General features: G+C 52.3%; 5 protein-coding genes across 5 annotated transcripts; 1 reads left to right on the top strand and 4 right to left on the bottom strand.

Annotated features, from left to right (window-relative positions):
* Positions 1 to 153: 153 nt before the first annotated feature.
* MIND_00290800 (uncharacterized protein) lies at positions 154 to 2,481 on the bottom strand (the record flags this gene model as incomplete). The annotated part of the gene is made up of 8 exons (XM_037359770.1): positions 154 to 892; positions 942 to 1,118; positions 1,175 to 1,324; positions 1,377 to 1,485; positions 1,531 to 1,570; positions 1,615 to 1,668; positions 1,720 to 1,859; positions 1,911 to 2,481. The coding sequence occupies 8 exons, from the start codon at positions 2,479 to 2,481 to the stop codon at positions 154 to 156; spliced, it is 1,980 nt and encodes a 659-aa protein (XP_037224865.1).
* An 809-nt stretch (positions 2,482 to 3,290) lies between these two features.
* On the top strand, positions 3,291 to 4,531 carry MIND_00290700 (Protein kinase domain-containing protein; the record flags this gene model as incomplete). Its single annotated transcript, XM_037359769.1, has 2 exons — positions 3,291 to 3,861; positions 3,912 to 4,531. The coding sequence occupies 2 exons, from the start codon at positions 3,291 to 3,293 to the stop codon at positions 4,529 to 4,531; spliced, it is 1,191 nt and encodes a 396-aa protein (XP_037224864.1).
* Positions 4,532 to 7,232: 2,701 nt separating this feature from the next.
* On the bottom strand, positions 7,233 to 8,879 carry MIND_00290600 (uncharacterized protein; the record flags this gene model as incomplete). Its single annotated transcript, XM_037359768.1, has 1 exon — positions 7,233 to 8,879. The coding sequence occupies one exon, from the start codon at positions 8,877 to 8,879 to the stop codon at positions 7,233 to 7,235; it is 1,647 nt and encodes a 548-aa protein (XP_037224863.1).
* Positions 8,880 to 9,037: 158 nt separating this feature from the next.
* MIND_00290500 (uncharacterized protein) lies at positions 9,038 to 9,980 on the bottom strand (the record flags this gene model as incomplete). The annotated part of the gene is made up of 3 exons (XM_037359767.1): positions 9,873 to 9,980; positions 9,563 to 9,826; positions 9,038 to 9,508 (listed from the first exon to the last, which is right to left on the bottom strand). Exons 1-3 carry the CDS (start codon positions 9,966 to 9,968, stop codon positions 9,038 to 9,040), a joined length of 831 nt encoding a protein of 276 aa, XP_037224862.1. The 5' UTR covers positions 9,969 to 9,980.
* A 121-nt stretch (positions 9,981 to 10,101) lies between these two features.
* MIND_00290400 (Major facilitator superfamily transporter) lies at positions 10,102 to 12,191 on the bottom strand (the record flags this gene model as incomplete). The annotated part of the gene is made up of 6 exons (XM_037359766.1): positions 10,102 to 10,750; positions 10,800 to 11,201; positions 11,250 to 11,373; positions 11,421 to 11,562; positions 11,612 to 11,671; positions 11,715 to 12,191. The coding sequence occupies 6 exons, from the start codon at positions 12,189 to 12,191 to the stop codon at positions 10,102 to 10,104; spliced, it is 1,854 nt and encodes a 617-aa protein (XP_037224861.1).
* Between the last annotated feature and the right edge of the window lie 4,086 nt (positions 12,192 to 16,277).

Raw genomic sequence — 16,277 nt, 5'->3', positions numbered from 1 at the left:
TAAGGTTAGAGACATCGGAGTCCGGAGGACTACTATAGTACTTGCAGCGCCCAGGTAAGTAATAAGTAGTATCGAAAATTCGCGCATGAATATGGTCAAAATGCCGGTTAATAATGAGCAGGGGAGTCGCGACAATGCTGCGGGAGCCTGTTCTCACTCCCAAACGCAAGACGCAGGCGGTCGCCGCCGCAATGGATCGCCGTGACTTGGTCGGAATTGGCGTACTCGTTTTTGTGGACCGTGGCGTTGTGAAGGTGCGATCTGAGGCCACCGCCAGTCGTGAAAACCCTCTCGCAGGGCACACAAAAAGTAATGCTCTGAGCGGGTGGACTGCCGAGCATGCTCATAGAGCCCCTTTTGGTTCTTCAAGACCTTGTTGCAAGCGGCGCAATAGGCATGGACCGTCTTCCAATGGTGCACGAGGTCGTTCCTGTCGCGGAAGTGGTTGTCTTCCAAGTCGTCGCTTTCGCAGTACTGGCAGTAGTGGTGAAAGCGGCTCTGGACGTAGTGCTGCTTCAGCCCCTCGCGGGTTTCGAAGGGTTTGTCGCAGTCGTGGCAAATATACGGGTCGTTGGAGAGCACCATCATCCTGAACGCTGGGTTCGTGGAGAAGGCAAGAGTCAGAGTCAGAGGCAAGTCAGAGGTCTGGTCAGAGTCAGGAGAGAAAAGGGGGCCGCTGATGTAATCACACGTCTTAGCCCATTCGCCTTGATCTTCTGCATCCAATATACATTCAAGAGATATGTCCAAGTCCAGATCCAAAGTAGGCGATGTTATACTACAGAGCAAGTTCTTGATATTAAGCGTCCGGGGTGGGCGTAGCGCCAAGCGAGGCAGCGACGTCATCGGTGAAGGTTTCGGGCTGGTGGACGTCTCCGCCAACGTTCCACACCTAGGACAATGTGAGCGATGACATCGAATAAGTAGCTTGGACGACTTACACAGTATATTTTGGCTTCCGCTGTTGGGAAATATAAGTCAAGTAGAAGAATATCAAGTAGGGAAACCACTCACTGTCAGTGTGGAGGCCGTGGTAGTCGCCGGGCTGGACGTTGAAGCCCTGGAATGTCAAGCCAGCAGTCTGTGCTGGCTGCCATTTGGCGCAAGCATTGCCAAACCTAAAGGGAACAAAATTAGTTCACAAGTAGAGGATTAGCAGGGCATATAAACGCACTGGACGGTAAAAGTGACCATGTCGGTGTTGGCGGGGAGGGTGTACAGCTCCCTGAAGTCGAAGGCCTGGGCAACGCCAGCAATAGAGGCGACGAGGAGAGCAGAGAGGTTGAAGCGCATTGTATACGAGGGTTGAAACGGTTGTTCGCTGCTTTCGAGCTGCTAGAGCTTCAAGTATTTATACTTCTCGCGTCATCGGTCACCTGGTCAGGAATTGAGATCGGCAGACGGAACCGAAGTCAATGGGGAGTCTTCGCCGCGTTCCGAGCTGGCCGGACTCTATGGCTGAGGCCAGAGTCTTGACAAGCGTGCCTGCAACCCGGTTACTCGGGGTCGTTCGGGACTCAAGGAAAGCACCTCGGTAAATTCGATGTAAAACACGGGTAATTTGCGCCGCCTATGTACCCGCGTTTACCAGTCGCCGCTCATGACCAGTGCTACCTCTTCCGGGTGAAGCGCACATTGCTCGATCCATGTGTTCCCGCGAACTGACATCTGGAAAGAAATGAATTAGAAAGTTGTGTAGAACCGAGAGGTGGAACATACTATACCCAACGCATCGTCGTCCTCCCACTCATAATGGCAGTCTCCAAGTTGAATGAGACACTTCAAATATGGCCATGGCTCCCCCGCGTGGGCATTCGAGTCGCCCTTGGGACAGCCCTCATCCGAGCAATAGAACTTGCCTGCAACAAAATCAATAACGGCCAATGCTCCACGCTAGCCTGAGCTCTGACCTCTTTCCGGATACCCCATGAGCTTCAATCCAGGTTCAAGACGGAACTGCTCTTCTTCGTCCGTTTCCGGGCCCCAAATGTAGTCGAAGCTCTCCTGCTTCCCCTCTGTCCACCGCTCTACCACACGCATGGGGAGAAACCCTGTGTCGTTCTCGATTCTGGCGACGATTTCGCGGTCTTGTGGCCGGTGAGTGCTGCGTTTGGGTACAGTGGCAAGACGTAGAAGCCAAGACTTATTTTCGGTTGAGAAGCCAATGGCCTCGTCGTAGCAGTCTTCCTGGGGACAGACAAACAACTGGAGCATCGTCATAGCATCGCTGTCGGCAGGCATCACGGATGGAATGAGTGCCTTGAAAGCAGCTGGGGTTTGCTCCGACGACGCATTGAGCTGGATGAGTGGCACCAGCGGAAAGGCGCAGGTTGGGCAGCGTGGCCATGGCTCGTCTGACGAGAGAAATATATTCGGGCCACCGGTAATGAGGGAGGAATCAGTTATTGGGAGTGGGGTTGTCTCGCTATAGACCGGCAAGAAGCAGGGTCGGGGAGGGACGGTATCATCTTCAGTGGACATGGTTCAGGACAAGAACGAGGGCGGCGTCCCGAGTTTCTTCTCGCATTCCAGCACAATGGGGGTGAAGATCAAAAGTCGAAACGTAAGCAGCCATTTTTGCCTTCGAACGACGACGACGACCACCACCACCACACCATACTCCTCAGTGGAAGACTCGGAGTCCTCCACCTCCATCGCATATAAGACAGGAAATGGACCCGGACGGTTGTGGTCTTACCAAGGTAGTCCGGAATAAGAAAAAAAACTTGCAAAGGTGTGCTGCACGCTCTTGGCGCCAATATCTTGTCCAAACTGACTCTTCTCAAGGATGCACCCTCCTCAAGCCCGGGGCTCCATTATGTTTCTCGTCTCATTACTATGCGGCAATACTTTCTTTCATTTTGGTTCTTGGGAATATGACACCACCAAACTTCAAAGTCTCATTTGTGCGTCTACCAAGCTACTGCTACGTTCGTCGAAGTCTCATCTCTTTCCTCTACACTAGCTTGGCCGACAGTCTGCGTATCCAAGGACTTGTCGCGGACTTGGCACGGAGACAAGTGGCGCGACAAGAATGTGCCGAGATTTAGCTGTGTCGAGTGCGTTCTTGTCCATCCACACTTAACCAGCTAAACGACCCTCTTCTCTAGCTTTCCATGCGGTCGAGCAACGGATGTCGTCCAAGATCTGCCTCCGAAGCAGAGTATTCACTCATTGGCAGGTCTCATTTCTGAGACCGCGGAAGCAAGTGGTCAAAAAGCAGTTGTGGAGCACCCCTATTCCCCGCAGCTCTTTGCTCTTAACCCCCATCTACCAACGCTATAACAACAATGTCGCCCTCGTGCCCATCCCAAACCCTCCCCGACCTTACCGGCAGTGTCGTCGGCGGCAACCTTAAGCTTATTGCATTGCTTGGTGCCGGCGCCTACGGGAAAGTCTACAAGGCTCGTATAGTCACTGCCCCCGTCGGCCATTACCTCGCGGTCAAGTGCATGTGGAGATACAAGCGCGGCTCGTCTGAAGACGTGGCGCAAGCCAAGGAAATCCACAACCACAAAGTTGTGTCGAAACATCGCGGGGTGGTTACGCTTCACCGGCAAATCGTCACCGACAAGTACACCTTTGTCGTTCTGGAGTACGCCCACAACGACCTTTTTCGGGCTCTGGTTGACCGCAAGGTCTTCCGCAACCGCCCGGCCCTCATCAAGGGGGCAATAAACGAAATTATCGATGCCCTTGCGTTCATGCACCGCAAGGGCGTATACCACCGAGATATCAAACCGGAGAACTTGTTGTGCGACCGCGACGGCCAAAACATCAGATTTGCCGACTTTGGTCTGTCGACACACAAGGTGTCCTCGACACGGTTTGGTTGTGGGTCGATGTCTTACATGCCGCCAGGTATGTCTCATTCTGACTCATTTTGAGCATTCTCCTAATTACCCTCTCAGAGTCACTTGACTCCAACCATCCTGCTGCGAGCGATGGCTTTTCGAGCGCGGCGAGCGACATGTGGGCGGTTGCGATCATGTTCTGCACTTTTGTGTCAGACAGCATCCCGTGGCTCAATGCCGACGTCAACGACAGGGCATATTCATATTTCCTCACTCACGAAAATTTCCTCTTGTCCTCGTTAAACATCACCAGGGAGACGAACGACCTGCTCAAGCGGTGCTTCGATTTCAATCCTGAGAAGAGGCCGACTTTGGAGGAGTTTCGTGATGCGGTCAACGCGATAGAACGGTTCTCGGCGGGCGACCCAGAGGTGGTATCGCCCTCGATGCCTGAATCAGAGGAGGCAGAGTCAGCTCATTTCAGCTCCTCTGCTTTGTCGTCCCTGTCGTCCGAAACAAACATCTCACATTCAACTCCCCCGACTTCCCCCGCGCCGTCTTCGTCATCGCAGTCAGATGCGGTTTCTGCCGCGAAGCCAACCCTGCCCCAAAAAGATGCAGCTGCAACCAACAGGCCAGCGCGGCAGACTTGCCAACGACCGCCTTTTTTGAAGACAACGCGGAGCAGGAAGTCGTTTCTCAACTCGCTGGCACGCAACCTGGGCCTGAGGCGGTAAACGGGAATGACATGATATATGGGGAAGAAGTTGACCGAGCATTCGATTGCGAATGGGAGCGCATATCAGATGATTGCGCCGACTGGGATGAAGGGACGTAACGTTCTCGTGGGGAAAGTCCCATGTAGATTGCCTATGGACTCTTCGTTACCTACAGCATGGACTCGTTGAGCTCAACCGTATCTGCACATGTGTACCATATCCCTCAAACAGCATATGAATCTTGACTTTGCTATAATAACAGTGTCCGATTGAGCACGACTAATATCCACTTCTGGGCCCTGGTCTATGTGCTCCGCTCCGGGGGTGATTGCTAGCTTCAAAACTTACGTCATCGAAAGACGGAATCACGATCGGGGACAGCATGTCCCGATTTGGCTATCCACCTGCCATAAACGGACAATACTTCATGTGCTTTTTTTACCCAACGTCCCTATTGTTGTTGTCAGTCCCGAAGACCTTTCTTAGCCATTGGACAGCCTTGATAAGTCAGTGCTAAAATCAGCCAGATATTGACGATTTGAGCACGAGTTTTGATTGTAGGAATCCTTATGGAGTCGAAGTCTATGGAGACGCTGTCCAAGTCTTCCTAGTGAGTCAGTGCTTGCCGTTCAGGATTCTTTCTCTCAGCAACAAAAGTTGACCCACCCCAAACCCACCCACAACCCGCGGCGACCAGGGCTAAGAGTCCACCATGTTGATATTCTTGTCGACGCACCCACACGACAACCTGTGCAATTGTTGTGACTCGCAGCGTCATTGTACAGTATAAGAGCTGTCCTCAAAGCCCTGCCATGGGGCACCCTTCCGCTGCCCACAATCCCCAGTCCTCCGAGTCCATCGACCGCCGACCAGCCTGAGGCCCGTGCATGTGGATGTCTAATTACGAAGTTGAGTCTGAGTTAGAATTTGCGCCCGCCACATCTACAAACCAATGGACTCGGACCGATGCGGGGGAGGCTTCTCCGATGTGGCAAACGCCCGCGCCTTCTGGCTCAGGCTGCGATACTTACCATGACAGCCTCAGCCCGAGTTCAAGTGGGGTGGAATGGACTCAGAGTCGGACTCCCGCAGACTCGGATATGACGGTGCATTGCCAAGCCTGGGATCAGGTAAATGAATCATCTGCTGGCCATGGGAACGAGTCAGCGCTTACCGAACACGGTGGTGCTGGAGAGCGGACGCCTGCCAGTGAGACAAACGCGGCATGGGGCGCATGGCTTGAACGACAGGGATCATGCGCAGACTGGCAACCCGAAACCCTCGACAGCCCCGTATCTCCTGTGCCACGACTGTGGCCAGAGTCGAGCACATATTTGGCCCTGGTGAAGGAAGCTGGCAAAAAAAAGGAGTGCGGTCAACTTGACGCAACCTATATCTTCCGATTGGGAGTCGAGTCAATTCATGGACGCGGAACGGTATAATCCGTACTGTGACCCCTCCTCTTCGTCTGACGCCACGGCCATCGAGTGGACACAATATAATCCGACTGGGAACCAGTTCGAAGCTGAATACAAGGTTGGAGAAGCGAGTGAAGCTGGATACGCTGCATATTCGGGTCAGCTCATGAATCCTGCATTTGACCAGAATCGCTACCTCGCCCGTGCTCCTTTCGATGTGCTCATAACCATCGATCCGAGCAGGTGTATTTGCTACCAGGTAGCCAAAGCAGTTGCAGAAGCGATTGGAGCCAGCCTGAGTGACCCTGCAGCGTCGAGTCAATACTGGAGCTGGGATGGCACTACATCCTTCGAGCCGCCACAAGGAGAGCCTGATGCGAACGGGTTCAATGTAGATTTTCACTGGAATCGGGACTTGATGGAGACCGAAGTTGATGTGGGTATTGAAACGTACGATAACTTCCGATGACTAGTGATTCAAGTTGATACTCTCAGTCTTTTGCTTGTGGTGTGAAAGCACGTAGTTGTTCTCGATCGGACGATGTAGTAATACTTGAATCTGGTGGGAATAAGCTGCTTTCATAAGGTGTCAGTATGCGCGCGTAAGTAGGAGTTGGCTGTTTGACTGACAACGAACAAATAGCGCGTTGAGACCTCCTCGGAGCTCGAAGCTCGAATGGGGGTCATGGTTTTCGAACCTCTGGCGCTTAGTCGACCGGCATTCCAAGTACGAAGCGAGGTGTGTGGATGAGTGTGATAACTCTGGGCGGCGTGTTCTGTCCGCATAGGACAAGAGCCGCGTTCCCGGGGAGACCGAGTGTAAGTGGGTGAGTCCAAGGCTATTTGTGGACAAACTGGTGCAGACCTTGCTGAAATGCTCTCAAATCAGAAGGTGGGAGAGCGGGAGAAGCGTACCATACTACCAACATTGTACGGCTCAACGGTCTCCGCCTAAGGTATCGAGCCAGGCTAACACTGGCACAAGGCTGACAGCTCGAGTTATATTGCGGCTCGCATGGACTGCCTTCCGAGTATACAACTGCTTGAAAGTTGACGACGGTCAATGAAAGTGAATTGCAATTGGTCAGATTATGGGCGAAGACAAGTCACGAAAAAAAAAAATGTGACCGTGACAGCAGATCGTAGTGTGAAAGTAGTCGAATATACTGAGTGGTGGTTTTGCGGGAACTCTGGCTGGGCTACGTAGAACATAAAAAGCTACACGTACACCAATTCCATAGTACAAATAAGACAAAACACAAATGTTGAGCTACATCTCAGTAGAGTTACTACTAATACATTCAAGATTTCAGACCAGTCATATCCAAATAATCGAGCACCTCTATCTCGAATCCACTTGCTACTTGGCCCTGCGCCTTTAAAGCGGTCACCAAGCCGACAGCATGGCGCCTCGCCTCCGCCCCCGCGCGCCAACGACAGCCAAACGCCCACCGAAACACGCGGAAAAAGTCTCCCGCGCGGAGACACACAGCATGGATCAGCTGCACATGGTATTTCTCCTCTGCCTCGCACGCCAGAAAGGCGTCCTCGATTTCGAGCACCGACAGCATCGGGCACGTTTCGCGTGTTTGGGCTAGGGTGACAAGGAACAACTGCCGCTGCACTCTCGAGGGCTCCAGCGGCTGGTGGGCTTGCGGCACTCGGATGAGGAGTCGGCGTAGGGAAGGCAGCGCGCGGAGAACTGATATCGAAGGAAAAGCCGCCCATGCTGAAGCTCCATTAACCTCTAAAAGGCGGACTCTGTCCCAGACGAGTGTTGTCAATATATTGCCGTTCGCGCTAAAGTGATTTGGCGGGACGCGTTGGAGAAAGGACAACAGAGGCCCGCCGATGACTTCCCAACAGAGAAACAGCGTTTGCAGATTGGGGGCATCAAGGGAGCGAAAGATGCCCCGGCTGGGTGTGTACAGCGTAAGAGCCTGGAGTCGGCGCGCCATGACGGTAGTTCCGCGTGAAGACAGGCTTTGGTAAGCCGGAGGAAGCGAATGGGTAACTGCAAGGGGTGGTAAGAAGCCAAGAACGGCAGATTTTATGTTTTGGCAACGATGAAGTAGTTCCAGATGCAGTCTGAGATCGTAGGTAGCACGGTAAGAGGCCATGCTGTTCCATGGTAGTGTGAGGATGGGGGATGGGACTTGGCTAGAAGCATCTGTCAGATCGATATTGCTCAGTCGTGGGGCATTGGCGAAGAGCTCCGTGACTCCACATGGGGCTTTATTGCTTTCCAGCGAATGCAGTGAAACTGCTTCAAGCAGCGGCAGTCGACCGGCTGCATTTAGTGTCGCGAACAAGGCAAATCGAGCAGCACTGCAGCGTATGTATAGAGTGCCCCAGCGATGAGAGCCGGCGAGAAAAACAGGAAGCCAGGTTGCCTCAAGATACTCCGACGACGACCACAGCGTCAAAGACACGCTGATTTGCAGACTTGCGGCCCTTTCATACAGCATTGCCAGCTTTTCTAGCGGGTATCTGACCGCCATTGCCTCCGGAGAAGGATCCACAATCTCCACAGCCATGTTTGTCCAGAGTTGGGCACAACCAACAGCGGCGGCGCGCCAGAACCGCGAGATATGCGAGAGGTGCCACAGCGGGTGGGGTCGGCGTGTGCCAAAGTCGTGGTCATTATAGACCAGAAGGAGGATAGTGCAGATGAGTTCGGTGGGGAGTTTTCGGAAGGGGGCATTAGCGATGCGACGGCGGTCGATGAGCGTCTGGATCTCGGCCGAATCAATAAAACGCGTCCCTGTGTGGTCAAGGAGACCACTGGGGAGGTCTAGTTGGGCTTGAAGAGTGGCAATGCTATGCTGCATGGCTGCAGCCTCCTCGTCGGTTGGCGCGTCGTTGCTGCCTACCAAGCGACAGACAACATGTTCGTCGAGGACCCATGGAGGCGGGAAAAGGTGGGAGTCGAAGACGTCAGAGAACATGTGGAAAGGAACATGGAGAAAGAGTGGAAAGAGGCGGCATGGTCACGTGCGCGACAAAAGCTAAAGTATTCGATTCTTTGCTGCTTGCTTTGCTGTTCAAGGAATACGATATATTACAGCCTACAAGCGAGTACAATCGAGAGGGAAGATATATACGCTCAAACCTCGACGGGAATTGTCGGGCCTCCCTCTCGTTCTCTCGTTTTCTTGCGCTCCAGATCTGCTGCCCATAGTGCTGCTCCCGCCGAAGTTGTTAACAAAAACAACATGCAGAACACCGGCACAAGCTGCAGCAGCAGCGCAACCATCCCAAACCAGGTATACTTCCACCGCCTCTTTCGCGCCTCCTCGTTTCGCTGCCGCTCGTCCAGGCCGAGAAGCTTGAAGTAGCGGTAATGGTGGAAGGGCCCCGCGCGCCGGCCGAGGACAAGGCAGTAAAGCGGGCCGCCGCCCAGTGGGATGAAGGTAAGGGGGAGAAAGAAGAGGTATTCGAACGAGAGCCGGAAGGAGAACGGGGAGTAGATCGCGGACTTGGTGGCCTTTCCGAGTTGTTGTACAGCATCAGGGGCATTGGGGACCAGGGTACGGCGGTTGGCAACGAGCGCGGGGAAGCCCTGATGAATCAACACCTGAATGCATGTTGTCAGTACGGAGTTTTGGCGGAGCCGATGACGGCCACGCACAGCATCGAATATCTTCACCAGCGTCTCGTCCACAAAGAACGCCTCGAATAGCAGCGCAATTATCGCAGCAGCTTCACCCAACACCAAGAAAACAGCGTTAAACCACGCCAGGTTCCCTTGAAAGATGGCGAGAAAGGCGACCTGCGGTAGATACGCCACGATGAAGAGGGTGGGGAGCACGACAAGCGACACTATTAAGCACGGAATAAACCGCGTTCGAAATAGCGGCCACATAAAACTGTGGCGGACGCAAAAGTAGAAACCCTGTGGAGGGAGGTCAGAAAAGGCCAGACAACAGCAAATCGCGAACCTTGAGAGGGTACAGATAGGCAGAGGTGACGAATATCTCTCTGGGCTTGGCCAGCAGGGCCACCCGCTCACCATGGATGTCGCCCACCGCTGCCATGGGTGAAAAGGTCAAGCTTTTTGGGATGTCACAGTCTGTGACGCCGTTGATCCGCGACACCATCACGTGCTGGATTTGGACGACGCGTTATTTGGAAAACCGCTGCCAGGACTGAGTAGTATTGCTGTAATATCTACACCACAAGTGACTCTCCCGCCTTCCCTTTCACGCTCTTCCACTCAACCACATGGACCACCGCGCCTAACAGCGTGATCGCGGACATGGCAATCGAGATGCGGAACGCTGCCACGAGCGCGTCGTTGTACGCGTGAAGCACAGCGGGAAGACTCGCCGGGCTTATCGTCCCCGCGAGATTCGTGGCCCCCGCCTGGACGATGCTCTGCAGCGACACGCCCGGCGCCTCGCGGAGGATCCCGGCGACGAGTTTGTTGTTGAACACGTTCTGGCCCGCGGAGATGAACAGCGCCCCGCCAATGGTCTGGGCGAACATCACTATTGTCGTGCCGACTGGAACGTCTGCAAGTGGGAGGACCGTTTGGGCGGCAATTATCGGTTGTTGCAGCCCGAGACCGACACCGAGGCCGAATATGACTTGGTAGCCTATCCAGCGGGAGGTCCCGGTGTGGGTGGTGAAGCTTGATATGAGCCCAGCGCCGATGGTCATGAGCACCGATGAGAGGACGAAGAAGATGGAGTATATTCCGAAGACTGTGACCAGGCCTCCAGCGAGAACGCTGCCCACAACGACCGAGAGGATCATGGGAATGTTGTCGATGCCCGACCGTACGGCAGAGACACCCTTGATTGCCTGGAACCAAATACTACCAGATGTGTCAACATGGTCGAGATGGACTCAACAAAGATGCTTACGGGAGGTAGAAGATGATGATAAAATAGCCGCCGCCCAGGCATAAGGCAAACAGCGCGCCAGACCAGATACTTCTGACCTTGAAAATGCGCGGGGGCACGGTCGCATTCTCCTGGGTATAGATTTGGACGGCGATGAATGCGATGGCAAGAACCCCGAAGACGACAAAAAGACCAATTATTCGTCCGTTGTTCCAGGCATATTTTGTGCCGCCCCACTGTAATGCGAGCAGAAGGGAGATGATGCAGGGTATAAAGATGATGGTGCCAACAGGGTCGAACTGATTGATACGATCGAGGAGAAACATTTGTTGAGGCTTGCGTGCGGCGCTTGCAGGCATCTTGAAGAGGAAAATCATAACAAAGAGAGTGACGACGCCAACAGGGAGATTAATGTAAAAACACCTGAACAAGAAGTCGTCGATGGTTCTGGAGGACAAACAAGCAACATACCACCGCCAAGTAACCTTGTCTGTGAATGCTCCACCCATCAGAGGTCCCGCGACAGAGGCAATACCGAACATCATGCCCACAATGCCGGTATAGAGAGGGCGTTTTGCGAGAGGTACAGCATGGGCTGGAGCGAGTTATAGTTGCAGAACAGTTCCAACACAAGTGACGGACCGAGAATGATCATTCCGCCGCTAAAGATCCCCGCGCAGCCTAATCCAGCGATCGCGCGTCCACCAATGAGCATGTTTGAGCTATTGGCCGCTCCACATACGGCGGAACCGATCTCAAACAAGGTTACCGCGGTTATGTAGACCTGCAAACGACGTCAAAGAATGTCGACGACGCTAGGGCAGGAAAAGCACCCATTTGATGGAAAGAAAAGAGTAAAATTTGCCGAAGAGGAGTTGCGTGGAGGCCATAGCCTAGTGGAATGAGTATGAGTGCAAATGCATCAGAACGACGGACCAGAAGATAGCTAATAATGGGTTGAGGGTGATCCTTTGAGATGGATTGACTCGACTTACGCGCTCCCATACTGAAAATCAGTAAGTGACGCTGAAAGAAGACAAATAACGACGCGAGACACACCCATCCCACATCGTTCAGCGACTCGAATTGATGGGTTATATGAGGTATCGCTGTGGCTTCGTTGCGTGCTTCAGGCACTGCTTGCCGATGCTTATACGAGCTTACCAATAATGGTGATGTCCTGGGTAGAAGGAATAATGAGCGGCCCTCGAATCCAACTAAGCTGATATTTGCACTAACCAATGCAACGAGAAAGACCGACAAGCACAAGGCAACTATAAGGAGCGCAAGTTTCAGTCCGTGGGGGTAGTCGTCCACGACATGGTTGGGCGTCTTTTCATCCTCCATAGTGGGTCCGACATCAGAAACGGGCTCGGTCTTGAGCTCGACAGCGTCCGGCTGGTCGCTGGTCATGGAAAGGAAATGAGCATCCCCAGACGCGGAAGGACTCTTTATACCATTCGTTGGCACGCCGTCACAAGGCTGCCGCCGTTTCATGCATCCCTAACTGACGTCGCCTGATTTATTCTCGTCACAAGGCGCGCGCGACGCTCGTCGCGCTGAAGCTGTTTTACCCCACTAAAAGCGCGTCAGTCGGCTTACGCATATTCTCAAAGATTGCTTGCTCACAAATGGCGCATCGAGCTGACTCCTGGGCGAAACAGAGCCAGGCAATCGAGGGTTGACGGGTGCATCCGGGTAATGTCGGGAGTGGTCGTGGCAGGTCGGCGATTTGGCAGGAGCGGTTTCCCAGCGAATGAATGCAGCGAAAGTCACATCAAGCTCCGCGAGAGGAGCTTCTTTGAAGTCCAAGTTATGACAGCATTTATCGTTGTAAACTAGCTTGACCTTCGGTATACTAGAGCTTGTGATCTTGATGTGGTTGTGTGTCCTGTTGGTTAGTGGTTTTGCACGGAATGATGGTGATGAAACTTCATCAATCCTCTTTGGGAAACTTTTGCCCCCAAAGCCTGCCATTATTTTCTTCAGTACTATCCTCCAAAATGCTTTTCCTATTATTACTGAGTTACTGAGTTTAGTGTTTAGTTCTTCGGCACAACAAGGCCTTTCAATAGACTTTGACACGATGACACGGTCACACGTCACACGTGACATTGGCTCTCGTTTGTTCGTCGTTCGTTCACTGCGTCGCATTGCACCAAGTCTAACATCCACTCTTGTAAGCTAAGAAATAGGCTACCATTCTAATGCTGACTTATTATAGTTGTTCCACCATTCCTTTGCTTTTTGCCACACTCTCCATCCACCTTGTGAGCGGTGATGGCTGACCCTGAAGCGTACCAGCGCTATCTGCGCTTTCTGCAATTCGAGGCTGCAGCAAATAATACTCAATCTGCGCCTACTCTGGCTGCTAATACCCCATCACAACCATTATTTGAAGTTTCTGGAGTGGCAACAACGTCGAATGTGCCACCTATTGCGCCACCCATTGCAGCATATCGGACCACCACCACCACCATACCTGTTTCCTCCTCATCCACTCCTTTGCCTTCCCTAGCTGTGGCTACTGCGCCCACACTGGCCTCAGCTTCCTCATCACCATCCTTTGACACAACAACAACTTCGACTATTTCGTTCGTTTCACCACTGGCATCTATTCCTCTCTCCACATCAGGTCACCCTTCGCCTGCTATTAGCCAGCCAATCACCTCTTTCACAACTAGCCCACTTGCAGCGGTTACTGCTGCACCAGCCCTTGCAATTGGCATGTCCTCCAATCGCAATGCAGCTCGTTCTCGGCGCGCTACAGCCACAAATGTCACACCAGAAGAAGCGTCGGGTGCAAATAGTGGTCGAGTTACTGCCATTCAGCGCCATTTCCCATCAACACCATCACTCCCAACACCCTCACTCGTCATACGCAATGCGAATACCAATATGCGCAGAAGCTCTACTGCCACAGCGACTGGTGCAACAACACGTCGAAGGGGCCGTGCACAAGCTCCTCCTTCCACGTCTCAAGCGTTGACTCAGGCCTCAGTTGAGGCGCTCATCCAATCCGTCTTCGCATTCGAAGGACAAACTCGGCTTGTTCATATTGACGTTCAAGTTCACCTTCCTGCAGTGCGTTGTCTCTCTCTGCCTGGCTAATCTTACTGAGTTTTGATTCAGCCAAAATATATGCTTTTTCATAATCTCCTGCGCCACTTTCATACATTTTTGGAGAACTACAAGCTTCGCTATCAGTATACTCTGGTCGACTCAACCTCAATTCCTGAGCTGATGAATATGGTGCGACATGACATGGAGCAGTCTGAGAGGCAATGGCGTTTTATTGGAGATGTTATGAGCGCCCAGAATCATCAGACTGGCGATACCCTCGACTTCAAATTACTTCGCATCTCCAACAGTGGCACTCGAACGATTCGACATAGCCGCAACAATCTGATTCAACAAGAGTGGGCTGGAGATCTTACACTGCGAAGCTTTTTCGAAGATGGGAACGCGTCTGGACTGGCAAATCCAGTATATTCGATTCGTGATTCAAAACTAATAGTCCATTTGGGTATGTAGAACCCATCTCTCGATCCCATCTTTTGACTAAGTCATTTTTAGCTGTTTTTCGCCATGGTATTCGAGGGCTGGCTGCATTCAATGGGCAACAGCAACGTTATCACCTTTGCTTGCCATCTCGAATGAATATGATCTTCAATAACAAAACCGAGGATGGAGGGCAAGTCGAAGAGTTCCAGCACTGCGACTGTGCTCTTGCCCAGGTGGATAACATTTCGGATGCGGGTACTGCGGATACTGTTGAGGTCGAGGAAATGGTTATTGATGATGAGGCTGATGCCAATAATCCCCCTTCTTCTTCAACCTCTTCGGACGACAACGATATTCGGACCAACAATCATCGCCGACTATATCGTCGATCTGCGCGCTTGATAGCACCCACCAATAACCAAGATCATCGCTTTGACAAGACGATTGGACCCAATGACTTAGTCATACTCACCCCTCACGTGCGACAAACAAACACGATTTATTCTACCAGCATGATTGACTGATTGATTTTGCAGGAGTTTTCGATGCCTCAGCCAAAGCAGTTATGGGAGCCATACGAGCCCATGGCAGCCCACCCACTCTATAGCAACACAGAATGGAGCCCAATCAACATATTCGCCCTTACCTATCCTGGAGCACGCCCAGACTATGTACCAGAAACTGCACCACACTTGAATATCGCCACTCCTGAAGACCAGCTGGTAGACCGCCTACTGGAGGTCATTAGGCAATGTATTCAAGAAGACGATTTCACGCTTCTTCTGTCCCCGAAGCGAGAATTCAGCCAGTAGGTCCAGTTTGCTAATCCATATTTTATTCTATTAACTCAACTTTATCTAGAACGGACTCTAATGGTATCGTTAACTCCAGTGGTCTTGGGCTCGAAGAGCAAACGATAACAAATGCAATTGCACGCTTGCTTCCCAGGTGGATAGCCGCTCGTATGCGAGGAAACGGAATTCAGACCTTCGTTCAACAAGAGGAGGGGGCCGAACATCGAATATCATTCGAGCGATGCATTGAACTCAAATCGTTAGGTGCTCTTGTTGGCCTTTCGCTTATTCACGGTCGCCTTCCCGACACTATCTCCCCTTACGTTCTTCAATATTTTCTTGGCGGCTGTAACCTGCGCGCCATCTCTCGCAGCTTCGTCCTGGAGTGGGACCCTGAGTTCTTGCGAGAGTTGGAGTCTCTACAGGATGCGGAAGATGCCTCTTCCTTTCGCAACTTTATAGCTGGCCATCTCGGAATACTAGTGAGTAATTCGCTTTTCGTTTGTATATTACTGAGACTTTTCAGCTTCCACTCAACATATTGCGTGGCAGACTTACTCAGGACGAACGCAATACACTCTGTATCGGAATTTTACAACATGCCTTAATTGGACCGTTCACCGGACGACACTTCGAAAACAAGCTGTTTTACTCTGGCATGCGACTTCAGTGCAAGAATGGGTTCTCTCTAGACTGGGTAAATTCACTTTACAACGCTCTCTCACCACTACTAAATGCTCTTCAGTTTGCTGCGTCGAAGAATTCGGAAACAATTATCTCTCACTTCTCAACATCTGTTATTCACGACGGCGACTCAATCTTCCCGCACATCTACATATTATGATTCCTCCAGGGAACCTGGCAAGGGCTGTTCAACTCCCAGACGACCATCCACTTGCATCTTTCAATCTTCGACGCGCATTTTGCCGTTTTCTTCAGGGAACTGGCATTCCATGTCCTTCGTTATTCCACCCCTCGGCTCGCATTCAGACCGATCCAGTTATCGACATCGCCCATGTTGATCATGCTCGATTCCGAGCTCGAGCTCTCTGCATAGCAACCACTGGCCGCACTCAACTGCTAATGGCGGGCGACTCGGACATTCAACTATGGTTTGTTCCACCCGGAGATGTCACCTACTCATCGAATGAGGATTCGCGTGCAGCACACATGGCTGTCGGTCGCATCTCCTTTGCCACAT

The sequence above is a fragment of the Mycena indigotica genome (assembly GCF_014461135.1).
Source record: "Mycena indigotica strain 171206Taipei chromosome Unknown Mind.scaff0002, whole genome shotgun sequence".
Taxonomy (NCBI): domain Eukaryota; kingdom Fungi; phylum Basidiomycota; class Agaricomycetes; order Agaricales; family Mycenaceae; genus Mycena; species Mycena indigotica.
The sequence above is the reverse complement of the archived record's forward strand: the minus strand, read 5'-3'. Positions and strand labels throughout refer to the sequence as shown.